At 41.6% G+C, this 16,974-nt stretch overlaps 2 protein-coding genes across 4 annotated transcripts in view; one reads left to right on the top strand and one right to left on the bottom strand.

The window, feature by feature from the left end:
* Positions 1–7,451, bottom strand: part of FAM185A (family with sequence similarity 185 member A) — a 54,439-nt gene extending 46,988 nt beyond the window's left edge. For 2 of the 3 annotated variants that reach the window (XM_084787298.1, XM_084787297.1), the window contains exons 1-3: positions 6,856–7,451; positions 4,081–4,190; positions 1,551–1,643 (exon numbers count right to left, since the gene is read on the bottom strand). In XM_084787298.1, the coding sequence (XP_084643424.1) occupies positions 1,551–1,643; positions 4,081–4,190; positions 6,856–7,219 (567 nt within the window). In that variant the 5' untranslated portion in view covers positions 7,220–7,451. The remainder of the gene's footprint in view (positions 1–1,550; positions 1,644–4,080; positions 4,191–6,855) is intronic. The other variant, XM_084787296.1, reaches the window with a different exon arrangement.
* A 209-nt stretch (positions 7,452–7,660) lies between these two features.
* CCDC146 (coiled-coil domain containing 146) overlaps positions 7,661–16,974 on the top strand; it is a 123,971-nt gene continuing 114,657 nt past the window's right edge. Inside the window, exon 1 of the mRNA XM_084787267.1 lies at positions 7,661–7,817. The gene's annotated coding sequence lies outside the window, so the exon portion shown is untranslated. The remainder of the gene's footprint in view (positions 7,818–16,974) is intronic.

Genomic DNA, 16,974 nt, shown 5'->3' with positions numbered 1-16,974 from the left:
TGGATCCCCAGCAGCCATAGTGGCACAAGTCCTGTGCTGGGAAGATGCAGCTCATTGGCTGGCTAGCCCAGCCAAAAGCCACAGAAGCACTGTCTCAAAAAACAAGGTCACTGGATGTGGTGGTACCCAGCAAAGACAGGAGATCTCTGAGTCTGAAGCCAGCCTAGTCTGCAGTGTGAATTCCAGGACAGTCAGGGCTACACAAAAGTCCTGTCTCAAAAAACAAAAAACAAAAAAACAAAAAACAAAACTAACCGGCCAACCAAACTAACAAGTTGCAAAACAACTGAGAAAGATACACCATGCCTACATTGACCTTTGGCCTACATGCATTCCCCACACACATAGAAACATGTAACATTATAGCAACATTACATGTTATCATTTCAAATAACATTTGTCATTAATTCAAGGGTTGAATGGAAGGAACCCTAAAGTTGTTCAATTTGCCTGTTGTTCCTCTAAGGAGATAGGTAATCTGACAGGCAAAACTAAAGGTCATCTCCAAGGGCAGTGACCCAAGGCTACAAGATATTGAAACACTTTGCTAGTTTAACTTAAAAGGTTTATTATGTATTTTAATATTTGGTTTAAACAACTTCCCACAGACTCTAGGAAAAAAGTGATGGGAAATCAACAACCATGCCACAATCCTCCTTGCTTACTTGTGCCAACAAAGTGGCAGGAGATGGCTCAGTGGGTAAAGACAGCTGCCGCCAAGCCTGGCAACCTCAGCTTGATCAGCGGGACCCACATGGTGGAAGGGGAGAACTGACTCCTACAAGTTCTCCTCTGACTTTTACATGTGTGTGCATGTACACACACACACAGACTAGTAAAACTTAATATGATTGTTTTAAGTTGTGTCAGCAATACTTTAAGATATGTTCATTACCTTCACCGTCTGATTTAGATTTTTTTTTCTTATAAGATTTAAAACACCATTCATTACAGTAACAATTTAGAGGGCAGTAGCTTTATCTCACAGTGCCACCTTGTGGAAATGCTGAAGAAGAGGACTTTCAAATGGTTTTTAAATATTTGTATTAATTCTCTGAGTATATAATGTATCCTGAGCACATGAACAGCTCACCCTGCCTCTAATTCATCCCAGAGCTCCCCTGCTGCCTTGTTTCCTCTCCCAACACCATGTCCCCTTGGGAGTCAAATCAGTGCTGTCCACAAGTGCACGGGCACTTCAGAACTGACCCTCCAGTTAGCCATGGAGGAGCAATCTGGGAGAACACAGCAAACCCATCACCTAAGGAAAACCCAACTCCCTTTCTGGTGGGATCACTTATTGAGGAGTTTTAACTCAGAACCAACAAAATAAAAGCCTCAGTAGACAAGTCAGAATGAAATATTAAGTGTTCACTGGTTCTAACAAACTAAATTAACTACCGAAAGTATTTTATTACCCTAAAAATTCAGTTCCAAACTTATTAAAGAACTAAATGCACTAAAAAGAAAATATTACACCACAAATTCTGTAGAAGCCACCATTCGTGGGACTCAAAAGCAAGGCTGAAGCTAAAGAGTTTCAATCTTACACTTTTATCTGATGCGTGAATATCTATATTTCCAAAAACCGTTCCAAGACAGGTCACATTGCCTCCTTTTGTTTGGACATGTAATTTCTGACTCTGAAAAGCAAAAACACACAGAGAGTAGGGAGAGTAAGCTTGCATGAAAACAAGGAAACATTTTCTTCTGCACATGTTCATAAAATAATCCAGGGATCAGTTTTGAGGAAAGTATTTAAAAGAGCAAAACAAACTGTTCTCAAAGGGAGTTGTCTTACAGTCACATCTTGACCATATGTGAATCTAAACACCAAGTTATTAGTGAATTTCTGGAAAGACATATGTCCAAATTAACCCTGTTTTCACATCTAAAGATTCTAGCTGAAGTTAAGTGAGTTTCTGGGGGTCTCTGAAATTATGAAGCTGTAAGCAAACTTTCATATATATGTTCATGTTTTATTTTCTTAAGAGAGAAAAAAATCATGAGATTTTTCAAAAAAGCCTAAGGCTTAAAGACGGTGAGCTACTGTTGTAATTTGAAGCTCACCTAATTCCCACACAACATGAAACATTTTAAAACATGAAAATAAATCAGAAATTACTGTGGGAAATTATTGCGCTACGTTTTTTAAGAATGCAAACGTGTGACATTCAGTTACTTTATTTCTTAAAGATCTGGATAAACATAACATTGCCATTCATCTTCTCTAATGAATAAAGGAAGCTGGCAAGCTGGCAAGCCTCTGGAAACTTAAGGTCAAATCCCAGCTCAACTACTTTAGCTTTGAGACCTTGAGTGAGGTCTTCTGGTGCCTCTTAGTTTCCATTCTTGGTAAGTGAAGATGCTCCAAGGGTTAACAAGGCTTCACTGAGGTTCTCAGTACATACTTACAATTCATTAACAGTAATTATTGCCATTAAAATGCTATTTTATACATATATATAACCCTATATATGATGTTAAATGTTTAATATAGACATAGAAATGATGATCACTAATTCAACATAATCTTGTACCATATTTTTAAAAACCTAAGCCAGATAACTTACCAAAGTGTTTGCATTTATGAATGTTAGTTAGGTAAAGCTGACACTGCAAAAATAATTCTCTTAGCTTACTTTGTTTCTCTGCTGCTGTGATAAAACACTGACCCAAACCAACATTGGGGAGGAAAGGGTTTACTTGGATTACAGATGATAGGCCACCATTGAGGAAAACTAAGGCAAGAACCTGCAGGATCTGGGCAGAGACCACGGAGGAGTGCTGCTTGTTGGCTTGCTCAGCGTGCTTTCTGACACAGGCTAGGACGACCTGCCTAGAGGTGTCACTGCCCACAGTGCACTGGGCCCTCCTCCCACAGACTTGCCTGCAGGCCAGCCTGCCAGTCAATCCTCAGTCAAGGCTCCCTCTTCACAGAGGGCTTTCATTTGTGTCAAGTTGCCATAAGTAACCAGAAGAACTAGTATCAGCTTTAGTTCTCCTAATTCTTTTCTGAGCTATTTATCTGTAAAGACTACCAGTTCACAGCTTTATTTTTGCTTAACAAGTCTTCCACAGAACAAATACAATATACCTTAAAAATAGAATTAAACTCTATCTTGGAATTATTGAAATTAATTAATCAAAACTGAAGCATCATTGAGCACATAAATATTTCTAAGGAAGAAAAGAAATTATAGTATTCCTATCCAGTTAGTCATTCAAGATGAAGGTTTTATTGCATAATATTTTAATAAGAACCTGAACAAAATTATATGCTAAAAATTCTATCTGGGGTAGTCTTAATCTTTTAAAATGTTTGTACACCTAAATTCTTTTAAGCTGCCTCATGACCAAGTTTGACAAAATGTGTCCAAGTATTGTGTTTCGACCCTGCAAATGCCATAAGAATCAGAAATAAGAGCAACCTCCCTTATAGAGTATATTTTAAAACATTTATGGCTAAGACCAACGTCATTAAGAAGATAGAATGTAAAAATGTTAATTATAAAATAAGATGAATCATCTGTTGCTCTACAAAACTGTTGCCTACTCCTCCAGTAAAGAGCTTCTGGTGTATTAAAAACATCAGCAAAATAGCCATATATTTTATGTACAGTTTCAATGCATAAAAGCTTTATTCTTCAACAAGTAGAAGAAAATGTTGCAAAAACTAATTTTTTCTTTTAGTTTTATATTTATAGTATCTCAGAATCCTAAGAATATACTTTGGAATTTCACTGCACTTTGAAATGAGGTTGTTATTATTATTATTATTATTATTATTATTATTATTATTATTATTATCATCATCATCATCATCATCAACATTATAATATGTGATATTATATATTATATTATATATTATATTATATATTATATTACACAATAATATATATAATATATTATTATTGTATAAAACTTTCAAAGTTGCCACAACATTTGTGCTTTCAAAGACTGTATAAAAGCTGAAAGATAATAACCTGAATAACAAATTAAGCCTTTTGCAGTTTGATACTGGACTTTATAGTTTAACGTATTTCTGAAACTGGAACAAAGTCAGAGAAACACTAATACCTTCACAGACTGCAAGATGCTGCTCCCCCGCTCAGTGGCAATTTCGCAGCTATCACATTCAATATTCTGCACTTTCACACAGCCAGACCCTGATGACTCGATATTCAGAGCTACAAGCAGAAGCAGAGAGGAGCGAAGAGTCAGTGCCTGGCCTCAGAGCATCTCAACAGTCCCTGATACCCAGACCCGCAGGGATTCACTGCAGAACTGCTGAGAGGGTGCAGCGTGGCTTCTCTCTGAAAGCAAGAGGTCTTTACCAAGGCGGCAGGATAAATGCAGGTCCCTTCTGATGGCTTTAGAAGTGGTTTCTCCTGGTTTGTGTCATCTAAAGAGAGGATATAGCACACATGGGAATAAAGATGGCTGACACGGCCATTCGTTCCTACAGGTGCGTGTCCCTGTCTCTGTGGGATACCTCAGAAGGCCCTACCCACCACAAGAGCACCCACAAACGAGTATGGATACAACAGGGAATTAACAAGTTGGCAAGTGCCAGGCAAGTCAGTTAGCCTTGTGGTATATTCCAGGAGACTTGAAACACCCTAATTAAAAGCATACTACAAATGCATGTGATCATGACCCAGGTTTTCCCCCAATATGGGACTATTACTGTACAGCTAAATCATAAAGTACTGGAAGTAACTTTTAATAACCAGAGCCACTTTTAAAAAACCCAGTGATAGGAAGAATTTGAGCTACAGTATTGTGGATAAATAAGAGTGCGTTTAAAGAAAATTTGAGAAATGGGCCATGACAGGTGGCAGGCATTCTCAGCTGTTTTAAATTTTAAGTGTTGCCTTCGGTATCTCTTTATAAAAACAAAATAATCGTGGCACGCCTTTAATCCCAGCATTTGGGAGGCAGAGGCAGGTAGCTCTCTAAGCCAGCTGGTCTACAATGAGTTCCAGGGCTAGGGCTCTGTAGAGAGATTCTGTCTCAAACGGAACAAAACAAAACAAACGACAATTAAAAACAGGGAGAATAAATATGCAATTGCATTAAGGATTTCCCTTAAGCTGGAGGACAGAAATGAATACTATTGTCCTAGTTACTGCTGCTGTGATAAAACCACTTGGTGAGGAAAGGGGTTTATGTCATATCTCCCAGTCCATCATGAAGGAAGTCAGGACAAAGTCAGGGCAGGAACTGAAGACAGGTCATAGAGGAACACCGCCTTGCTCTTCATGCAAAGTCTCTCGACTTGCTTTTTTGTACAACCCAGCATCATCCCCAGTGTGTTAGGACCTCCCTTATCAATCAGTATCAAGAGATGCTTTACACACTTGCCTACGGGCCAATCTGATGGAGGCATTTTCTCAACTGCGAACGCCTCTTCCAGGTGGCTCTAGCTTGTGTCAAGCTGACAAAAAAAAAAATTAACCAGCACAATTCTGATGCCCCAATGCAAGTTACTGGGATCTACACACACTGGCACACTTTTTAACAGCTACAGTATGAATTTCCTCAGTTGCATGGCGATGGTTTAAATTAGCAACAACACACTGGGTGAGAAAAAGTGAGACTACAGAAACAGCCGAACACTGACACAAACAGAACTGCCTGATTGAGTCCTGTCATATAGCCAGGGACAAGGCACTGGACAACCGTACAGATAAGGAATGGGATTCCAAACACGCTCTGCTCTTTGGGAAGAGGGAAGAGGAATTAAGGCGGAGACAGCGGTGGTAATGCTACGTCCACTGAGTCAGTCTTTCACAAGTCGGAGAAAGAAATATCTATAAAACTAACTGTGTAGATTTGAGGGGCCTGTGGAACAGGGGTACGGAGACAGCACACTGGAAATGGGCTTCTGGCTCTGAAAGAAGCAACGATGAGATTTGGGGTGTCAAGCTCCAGCAGAGGTAGTATCCATCTTCAGAGGTGCTGTCTGAAGCCCTGCTTAGCTCTCCTTATCCTGCACTGTGATAAAGCCACAAGGCACCTTCAGATGCTAAGTTATTTGTGCTCAGTGCTAAGTATTTTATGATAGTTCCTTTATCTCGACTTCCTCATCTGAAATGATGACAAGAGCATCTATCTCTGGAGCAAAATATTCTTGTAAGAGGCGTATAATGTTATTATGACCAACAGCAACACCCTCCTTCAGTTGCAGGGAAGAATGGAAGGATCTAGAGAATCCTTTCTAGGAAAGTATGTGTGCACAGTGGACCCGAATACCTAAGAAATATGTTCTGCAGGTGCTGTCACGAATTTCCCCAGGCAGCCTTAACAATGTGTCTTGGTTCAAAGCTTGCTACACCCAGAGAATTTACTTATGCCTAAAAGAATGGACACCTACCAGCCTGGGTATCTGCCGGTAAGGAAGTTGGGTTTTTTTTTTTCTTTGAGGGGGGGGGAGTTGTTATTGTTGTTGTTTTTTGGGTTTTTTTTCTGGGTTAGTTATGAAGCATACACAGAGCTGACTAGAGACAGAGCCCCAACATGTATACAATGTGGACCACCAAACCATTGGATTTATCAGGAAGCCTCAAGCCTGAGCAATGAACCGTTTTGCTAGTGACTGTACTTGAACATCACTGGGCCTCCGCGATGAACTTTTCCACCTTAGATTAATCCAATTCATGCTTCCAGCCCGTTTACATTTTTCTCCTTACCTGGGAACCTAACGCTTAAATACTATTCAGGAACCCGACAGTGTTGCTTTAGAAAAGAGGGTTCCGGAAAGGGCCAATTAGTTGGTTAAGTAGGGTGGAGAGAAACCCAATCTAAGAAGACAGCAGTTTTGCAACCCAACCCCGTTTTCACTTCACTTGCCAAACTTGAGGGGTGCGTTCACCTCCACCGACGCTTGGGGGTCGATGTCATCTGACAGAATGGCCATCTCCTGCCGAGCAGCGTCATACTTGACTAGCAAGCTGTCCAGGCCCCGCGTCGCGCCAAACACTGCCACCTGCACGCGGTCGCCATCCGGATGCGCGAGCGGATCCAGGGGCCTCACGGCCAGGTGGCATGGGAGCCGCGCCCACAGCCGCCCGAACGGGCTCACCTGCAGCGTCCATTCCCTCAGAGCCCGGTGCGCCAGGCGGGCCCCTCGGGCGCCGCACGTCCCGGCCCCGGGAGCTCCCAGCAAGGAGACCGCCCGCACTCGGAACGTGCAAGGCGGGAGGCGGACGAACATGCCCTTACTCGGAACCCCTCAGCCTCGGCTCGCCGGCCCCCAGGACCAACCGAACCACAAGGCTTCCACGACTCAGTCACGAAGGCGACGCCTGCGCGGCTCCGCTGAGGAAAGAACCAGCCGGGCCCCAGCGCAGTACAGAACGATTTAAACCTCAGCGGCAAAACAAACCCGGTAAGAAATTAGAACTTCAAAATGCCTTGTAGAAACCTTGACTTGGACTCTTCGTCTATTTCCGCCCCTTTTGCGGAGGCCGCCGGATTATGTAGTTCTAAATTAGCCAAAACAGCAAAGTGCTCTAGTAGCTCTGAAACTACATATCCCAGGAAGCAGTGCGTTGAACAGACATAGTGACAAGAGCCGATTGGTTGAGGAGCGTCTTCGTTGCTTCAAGCCCATTGGCCAAGGAAGCAGAGAGGAAAAAGAAAACTTAATCCAACTGACCAATGGAAAGAGTGAAAGGTGCAGGATCTACTCAGCTGTGTGGTTACTTTGGATACCAAGGACGCGACTTGGTTGGAGACAGTGGAGTTTTTGGAGTGAGACTCAAGAGTCCAAAACCCACAAAGAAAAATAAGGAAAAGGACCAAGAAAAAGGGTAAGAAACTGCGTGTTTACAGATGGGAATTAGATGTAAAGTTAAGAATACCCTCTTTAGGTGATTAGAACAAAATTTAACCAAACTAATGCTGGGTCCACTGGGAATAGGGAATCCCTTAGAAAAAGACCTTACTTCTCAAGAGAGAACAGACCCATTCTGTTGCTTCTTTCCTTATCCTCCTGCCTAAGGGATCCCCCTCCCACACGCCTCCCATTAGGTAGAAAATACTAGATAGAAAACGTTAGAATCTTGGCTGTTTCCTAACTGTAAGTAACCTTAGGCCAGTCATTGGGTGTCTTTGGGTTTTACTATTTGCCTATAAAACGACAATATCTTCCTAGCCTTGCGTTGAAGGGCTTTTACAAATATCAAATGAAACAACGGACGGCAAAGCTGTGCCCAGTTTACAAAACAATTATAGCAGTATTGACAAACAACATTGCTTCTAAGTTGCCAAGAGATTTTGAGACATTTGACCTTGTTTGGAGAACAGTCTAGATCTCTTACCCTGCAAATGATCCTTGACCTTAATGGTAAAATAAAATCTCTCTCTCTATTTTTTTTTTTAAGATCATAAGACTTGTTAAGAGGTGTCAGATTATTTTCCTGTCCCTGTTGGATTATCTATATCCCCAGGACCCGTTTTTTCAGTTTTGATAGAAAGATAGACTGTATCAAATAACGGTATAAGGCTTCTTTCCTTTTTTTTTTTTTTTTTTTTTTTTTTTTTGTTATTAGGTAGGCAGTAAAAAAAAATAATGGAAATTGTGAGGGCGTGGGCATTATTTTAGCCTTACTTGCTCACTTTCTCCTCTTTTCTCCACTTTCTACAAATCCCTAAATTCCGTACATACAGATAGATGTATTTAGTTGAATGCAAGTCCTAGGTGGTGGCCTTCCCTTGGGAATTGAATGCAAGTCCTAGGTGGTGGCCTTCCCTTGGGATCTTCCAGCATTTGGGAAGCTGAAGCAGGAGCGTCTCACACCTGAGCTCCACCTGGGCTGCACAGTGAGAACTCCTGTCTCAAAATAAAATAAGTAAAATACAATGGTACCTTTAAAGATTGTAGCTCTCAACCAAACATGATGACCCCAACTCATAGAGAGACAGGTAGACTAGGATAAAGTCCTCGCCAGTGTCCATAGTATTCTTTTAGTGACGACTGTGGCAGTGGCAGTGCAGCCCTGCTGTCAGCGGCCTGAGACCTTGGGGACATCTACTTGAGGTAGTGACTATCTGTGACTTTGCTGGGGGCGGGGGAAATGTTGGGATCGGCTAGTATGGAAGAGGGTTGATTAAAAAGAGTTTTCCACACAGCTTTAAGCAGCACTGGGTTGATAGAGGTGATCAGTCACTCGGGGAAAGAGCACAGGTGTAGACTCCTCAAAGGAGAATACTTCCTAACAGCTCTTAGAGTAGCCTTGTAGATTCACTTTTGACGACTCTCAGCCTCAAAGGATTTCTAAGAAACTTCTTTAAAAATCTTTTCTCTCTTTTTCCAGAAAGTGAGATTATAGGATGGCTTTAGAGGTGTCTTGGATTCGATTACAGTCCCAAAATAAAACCATGCGTTAAAAGAATTGTAGAAGGGGATTAGGACATATCCTTTACTAGAAATAGGGTTTCTGGTGAGATTCCTAGAAAATCGCTGGTTTATAGCTGAGAAAGAACAAAGACCACATATTTTTAGGTCTTAAGCATGATTCACTGCTATGTCGACATTCATGGACAGCAGAGGGCATAAGAGCTTTCAGGAAAAAAATATATATATAATCAGATAAAGAACTAAGTAATTCTTAAAGGGAGGGAGGCCATGGATCTGAATTCACTTTCTGAATTATAAATTATTTTAAAGCAACATCTCCTGTGGCTTCTTTTATTCTTCTGAGATATTAATACACTCAAAAACTAATAACTCTCACTTCTGAGAAGTATTCGGTGGGCATGTAGGTAGAGCCATTTGAAATCTCCATGTGAAACTACAAGTCGAAACACTTTGCCTCCTTCCTTGTAATCTTTTCTTGTGCTGCTGCGCTGGCTAAACACCCCTGTTATACAGCCCTGGGTGGTGACGTGAGCTCGCTGTCTAATTTGAAACCTTAGGGTATCTTACGGGCAACCTCAAAGTTTGCTGCAGAGTTTTCAGATGCCCGTTTGAAGATGTTTATTTCCTCATTTACTTCTTATTTGAGTGCTTGCAGAGATGTCAGATCCCCTGAACCTGGAATTACAGCTGTCACCTGGGGCATGAGACTCCACCCCAGGTCCTCCACAAAAGCAGCAAGGCTCTTAACTGCTGAGCCATCTCTCGGGACCCACGTTTTCTTCCTGGCAGCTGCGTCTTCATCTGTAGGGGGTCAATTTGGTTCTTCTACAAATCTGCGTTCTCTTTTAAACTGACCTGTGCATAGTAGTGCTTTTATAGCATCAATTTTGCTTCTTTAAACTGTTGTGAAATTTAGTTTTTATATCTCATGCTGTCTGCAGAGTGCTGTTTCTCTTGTTGGTCCCCCTCTCACGGGGCTTTATTTCCTGTCATGATCTCTAATATTTATTTACTTATTTATTTATTTTTACTGATCTCTTATCTCCAGCAGAAGTTCTTTTTTGTGAAAATCCTTTCAAGTCTAGGTTATGATGCTCCCTCCGGGATGGTGGATACCAGCTTCATTCAGAGCTTTTTAGTTTTTGTGGTCAAGGGAAGTTTTTAATTTTTAATAATTTCACTTGTCTTTAAGTTGTATCTTTTCAAAAAGGAAATAGCTCATTCATATGGAATATGAATTGTAAAGTATAAAGCACAAAGAATCATGAGATAAAAATGAACATGTTCTTGCCAAATTTCAATTTAAGAATTAAGAAACTTCCGTTGTTTTTTTGGGTTTTTTTTCCCCCGTATTTATCTTGTGACTTTCACATTGAGGTGGCTGAACTGAGAGCTATGAGGAAGAAAAGAGGCCTCTTAAATGCAGAGCATGTAGGGAAATCCCTGTTGGGTCTTGTTCTGTCAGTGCTGCCCCAAGTCCAGCTCCATTCAAGTTTGCTTTAGCATTGTCAGGTCATGGGGACACCCAAGAATAAGTCATTGAGCCTTTAATAGATAAAGAGGGCTGGAGTGACAGTGCAGGGGACACCCATGCCCTTTGCTTTTTTCTTGCTGCATAACCTTGTGGGCAGCCTGAATTATGTGGTACTAAATGACAGCATAAGGTAAGATTATAAGAAAACCCAGTCTCTCAGGCCATAACAAAGGGACCCATGAGAAGTTAGGACGTAAAGGAAAACTCATATGAGACAAGGCTCATGAAAATCATTCTTGATTTTCCATTTTGAGCTCTACGAAAAACCAACATGAGTTCCACTCCAGTGTAGGGAGTGGAAAAGAGCAAAAAAAAATAATAATAATAATAATTAAGACTTAAAGAAATTGACAGCAATAGGACATCAGGCTCTCAAAACAGCTTTGAAATTTTCATTTATATAAAGACTCATATAACAGAACAAAGAAAACATTGCAACCATTATTCACAGAAGGCAGATAATTGTGGTCTGAATATAACTAGACCGCTTGCCTATGAAAAACAATCAATCAAACAGATAAAATTAATAGATCTTAAGGAGAGCTAGAGCTTTACAGAACAATATTTTAAACATCTAGTATCCAAGCAAAAACTACTCAATATCAGAAGCAGAAAGTCTGGCCAATTCTCAATAGGAAGAAAAAGCAATCAACAGATCCAACTTTATAATAGAATATTTTATTTACAATATCCAGGAAAAAATTTGAAACAATTTAAATATCTCTCAAATATGAGTGGTAAAACAAACTGTCTTACATCCATATAAAAAGGCGATGGTGTTTGAAACATAAATGTCCACATTTTAATAAGTGGAGGGAGACATATTCAAATGATCACATGTGATGTGGTTATACTCATAAGACCTTCTAGAAAAGGCAACGTGGAAACGCTGAGGAACAGATCGGCTGTCACTGGGGTTAGTGTGGTGACAGAGTGCAAATGGCACGGGAGAGTTGACAGTGTTGAGAAGAACAGATCTGTTCTGTGTCCTGATTTCTACAAGAGCACAGCACTCTATAGAACACAGAGAACTATGGGTGGGAGGTGGTTTTACTCTATGTAGATGTGAGAAATAAGTTCTAGGAATCACTCACAAAGAGAAAATCCCATCCGCGAAGCAGATAACTTTGCAGGTGAATTCTGTTGAAGATTTTAAGAAAAAGAAAAATCAATGCAACATAAATTCTTCCAAAAGTTAAAAGAGAGTGCCTGCAAACCCACTTTATGATGCCAGCATTATCCGTTGAGCAGAAGGGTGGGGTGTGAGACAGGATCTCTCTGGGTAGTCTTGGCTGCTCTGGATCTCATTACATAAGCCAGGCTGTCTTTGAACTCACAGATCACGAAGGTCCACCTACCTCTGACTCTAGAGTGCTAGAATTAAATGCATGTGCCCACAACTGACTCACCTGCATTGTCTTTCTCAGACAAACCAGACGAAGATATTATCAGAATCAAAACAAAAGACCCTGCAGAATAATATTCTTCATGCACATGGAAACACAGGCCCAACGCAGCATCATGTGACGATGCCTAGTCCATCCGAGTGAGGTTTCCTCCTAAAATGTAAGATTAGTTCATCAGATTATTTTAGTACTGTGACAAAAATGCCTGACAAAGCAGCCTGAAGAAGGAAATGTTTCTTTTGACTCGGGGTTTCGGAGGCCTCACTCTGCGGTCACTTGGCTTTGTTGTTTCTGAGCGTGTGCGCACTCCACACAGTGTCATTATAAAAGGATAGTGGTGCACCATGGAAACCCGTGATAACTTTGAGAGGTCTAGGAGACTACCCAAGTACATGAAGATGGTGCTCTACATGTGTGATACACGAAAGAAATAATCTGTATTTCATTAAAATGAAAACTTGTGATCTTTGAAAGGCAATGCCAAAAGAATGAAAAATAAAGCTCCTAACAGAGAAAAAATTGCAAAAGGCACATTTATGAAGATCTATTATCCAAAATATAATATTTAAAACTCAATAACAGATTCTAAAAGCAACCCAGTATCCTTAACAGACATCTTACTAATGAAATATGGAGATAAAAGATGCTAAGATGAAAATATGCACAGCAAAAAAAATCATTATTGAAATGTATTCTCAAACCATGAGCTGCTTCTACAGTCCCTAGAATGTCTACAATTAAAAATATTGACAATAGTGAGCGTTGGCCAGGATGCAGCATCATAGGAACCCTTGTAAGCTGCTAAGTGTCACTGTAAAAGGAGCGACCATATTAGAAACTAATTTGTGGTTTCCTAGAAAAAAATCAAGTAGACATTTACCCTATTACCCAACAATTCTACTCCTTGCTCTATGAAGATAAATAGATGAATAGTCACATAAGGAGGGCCTGCCCTGTAATGTTATTAATAACTTTATTCACGATTAACCCAAACCTGGAACCAAGTGAAATGCCTGTCAGTTAACTGGTAAATGACAAGTAAATTGTAATTTCTGTCTGCAGTAGGATTGAACTCAGCAAGAAAAGAAATCAACATGAGTAAACAGCAATGTCGCTGAGAGAAGCGATGGCAGCCAAATATGCCCATAGTTCTGTCTTACTTTGGGACTCCATAACGAAGTACTGTAGTCATGGTGACTTGTAAACCACAGAAGGGATTTCTCTTGGTCTTGAAGGCTGCAAGTCGAAGCTCACAGAACCAGTGAGGTAAATGAGGTCCCGCTTCTGAGCTGCAGGCTGCCTGCTTCTTGAGTAGCACGCTGGCCTCTTCTCTGCTGGCTCTAAGGCCCCAGTCCCGTTCATGAGAGCTTCAGTCACATGGCCTGGTATTCTAACTGCTCCCACCTCCAATACCACCGATTAGAGTTGGATTTTAACATAAATGGGGGCGGGGTGGCACACAGGCATCCACCTCATAACGTCATACGAAATTTTTCAGAAGGCAGCATGACTGGTCAGTCTCAGACGCTCTGAGGATGGTGAGGGATAAAAACAAATGGGATGAGGAGCTGGCAGTAAAGGACACAGGACAATTTTAGAATAACGGAAGAGGTTTTCGTAGTGATGAGGTTACTGTCAGTATTTGTAAGAGCTCATCAAATTCTACACTTAGAATTGTGACTTTCCCCAATGAAGGTGACTATAAAACCTAATTCCTAGCCGGATATGGTAGTGCACGCCTTTAATCCCAGCATTCTGGGGGCAGAGGCAGGCAGATCTCTGTGAGTTTGAAGCCAGCCTGGTCTACACAGCGAGTCTAGGACAGCCTAAGCTACACAGAGAAACCCTGTCTCAAAAACAAAACAACAAACATACAAACCCCAAACCCTTTGGTTCTGGTTTCCTTTCCCTCCCATGTTCCTGGGCACGAGACCTCAGGTTTTGGCCATTAGCATTATGGTTCCGTGGTCAGTGTTTGGTGTCTGGCCACACTGGTCCCTCCAGAGCTGTAGGAATTCTCCATCCCCATCTGGTCTGAGTTGTACAATTCCCAAAGCTCCTTGATGTAACAGCCTCATATCTCACCTTCAAGGACTCTTAGGGTTTCATTTCCCCCACCAAACTCAGTAGCTGTCTCCCACCGCCCTGTGACCACTCCAGGCCTCTGCCTAGACAGCCCTCTGCTGTACCATGTGGAGGAATAAAAGTAGTGATAGCTTGTTGCTGTGCCCAAGTCTCCACTAGCTCCTTGATATTGTTGAGTGTGTGAGCTCTAAACCCTCTCCTTCCTTAAGGTAAGGTTCTGGCCTCACAGGGTACCCTGACGGGCCACGTGAAATTGTTTTCTCACCATCAACTAGAAGCTTACTGAAATATTTATTTATATTTAAAATTATTTTATTTAAACATTTATTTTTATAAGTTATTTTATTTAAATATATTTTTATAAATTTATTTTATTTTTCTCTCTTCTTCCAATGCAAAGGTAGGAAAATTGGGTTGGTAAACTATGCTTCTCACCCTGTGGTTGGTAAGCCTTTGTCCTCTAGGGACAAGAGGATTCTATGTGGAGGAGGACTAATGTGGAGGTCCCCTTAGGGTGCATGGAAACAGGAAATACTTAACCAAAATGGGAGGCTGGGAACACACAGACCTGGGAGAGGAAATGGCCTACTTCCCTCACTGTGTGTGGCAGCTCTTCCCTGACTTGGAGCTGACTAAGGACTTCTTAAAAGCTGTGTAGCTCACTTTCTTTTTCTTCAATACCCAGTGTCCTACACAATTGTAATCCTGTGTTTCAGATCTTACAATGTACTGTGAAGAGCAAACCTCCCATTGTAGTTTGCTCTGTTTTCACACTAATAGTTGATTAGAGCTCTGGGTTAAACTCATGCTCGAAATGACCAGTTCATATAACTTATATATTATTGAAATATTTTTCCAGCCATCAATATAGTTAAAGGAGCATCATATATTAAATACAAAAGAACCAGACAGTGGTGGATAGACACTAACGTTTATGGAGGGCTATCTGCTGTGCTCTAGGGGGAGACTTCACCAGCATCGCTCCATTTCACGGTCGCAGTACCAGCAAACCATTTTGCACCTAGAGGTTGAATATTTTGCCCTGGGTCACACAGGAAGGCAAGGACTGAGATTGAAGTCTAAACTGATGAACTTCAAATAATGGTTTCCATCCTGGGAGACTAATTTAAAGTGGTGAACCCCAGGCTATGTAAAGTAGGGAGGGGGAGGGAGGAGGAGGAGGGGGAGGAGGAGGAGGAGGGAGAGAAGGAGGGAGGGGCCATCTATTGCAAGAGCCCAAGATGAAAGGGCTTTTCTAAGACCAACCATTAGGGAAACATCTTTAAAGATTTATTATTTTTAAAAATGTTATGTGCACGCATGCATGCCTACGTGAGTTTCTCGGCACACATGCACGCGGGTGCCCATATGTTCAGAAGAAGGTGATGTATTTCTTGGAACTGGAGTTGGGAGCAGTTGGGAGGTGCTTGATGTAGGTGCTGGGGACAAAACCTGGGTGTTCTGCGAAAGCAGGAAGTGCTCTCAGCTGCTGAGCCTTCTCTCCAGATCTGTAGAAAGAGTCTTACATGAGCTGTTGTCTGAGTGGATTAGGGCTGAGAGCTGGGAGATGGTTAAATCTTGTTGTTTATTAGTGTGCATCCTCTACCGTCTCTGAGCTTCAGATTCCTTCCCTGTAAAACGGAGATAATCTGTGTGGTATATAATTGCTGCTGGAAACAGAGGAAGCAATACAAGGGGAGATTTATCTAAATTATCCATTTATAAAGGGCCTTTACATGCTGTTATTAGGTACACAGTTAATGGCCTCTGGGCAAGAGTGCCTTCGTGCGACAAAGGCAGCCAGGCATCTATGTTGGAGAAAAAAAAAAAATCATGTTTGTTTCTGTGACCATTGTGCTGAACTCTAAGAGGAAAGTATCCAAGAAGCTTTGAAGGGCAGGCAAGGCGCTAGTGCTTGGGTCTGTGCTTGGACACCATGGATGTGGAGAGAGGGAGGCGAGAGGGAGGCGAGAGGGGAGGAGAAGGCAGTGCATGCGGGAGGAGCTCTAGCGCTTCCATTCCTTCTTCCATCCCACGGAGCAGGGCTTATTTGGAAACACAGCCCTAGGTACTCCATGATCAGGGCAGGTAGGAGATTCATCATTGATTACATGTGCAGGTAGTTTAACATTTAACTGTGTAATGTGTGTGAAACTTTAACAGCTGTGTGTGCATCTAGAGCTTCCTTCCAGAAACAACCATCCTTCATCTCTCCTTCCCTCTCTCCCTTCCTCCCTTCATATCTCTCTCTCTCTCTCTCTCTCTCTCTCTCTCTCTCTGTGTGTGTGTGTGTGTGTGAGTGAGAGAGAGAGAGAGAGAGAGAGAGAGAGAGAGAGAGAGAGAGAGAGAGAGAGCATGTGTGCATGCACACACACATCAAAATAGGCTTCTACCACCCACAACTTTTTTGAGAGGGTTTTTTTCTTTTTTGTGTTGTGTTTAGGAACAGAAAGAAGTTGTGGCTTGGTTTTCTAGGTCTTCGAACGACAAAGCTTTTTTTTTTTTTTTAAACCCAGCCTTCTTAAAATCTTCTGTATAGCTTTAGAAAAGTGCTTCAAGTGTAATTCAGTCATTGTATAATA

This window comes from Acomys minous (genome assembly GCF_964271855.1).
Source record: "Acomys minous genome assembly, chromosome: 6".
Classification (NCBI taxonomy): domain Eukaryota; kingdom Metazoa; phylum Chordata; class Mammalia; order Rodentia; family Muridae; genus Acomys; species Acomys minous.
This window is presented reverse-complemented; position numbering and strand designations above follow the sequence as displayed.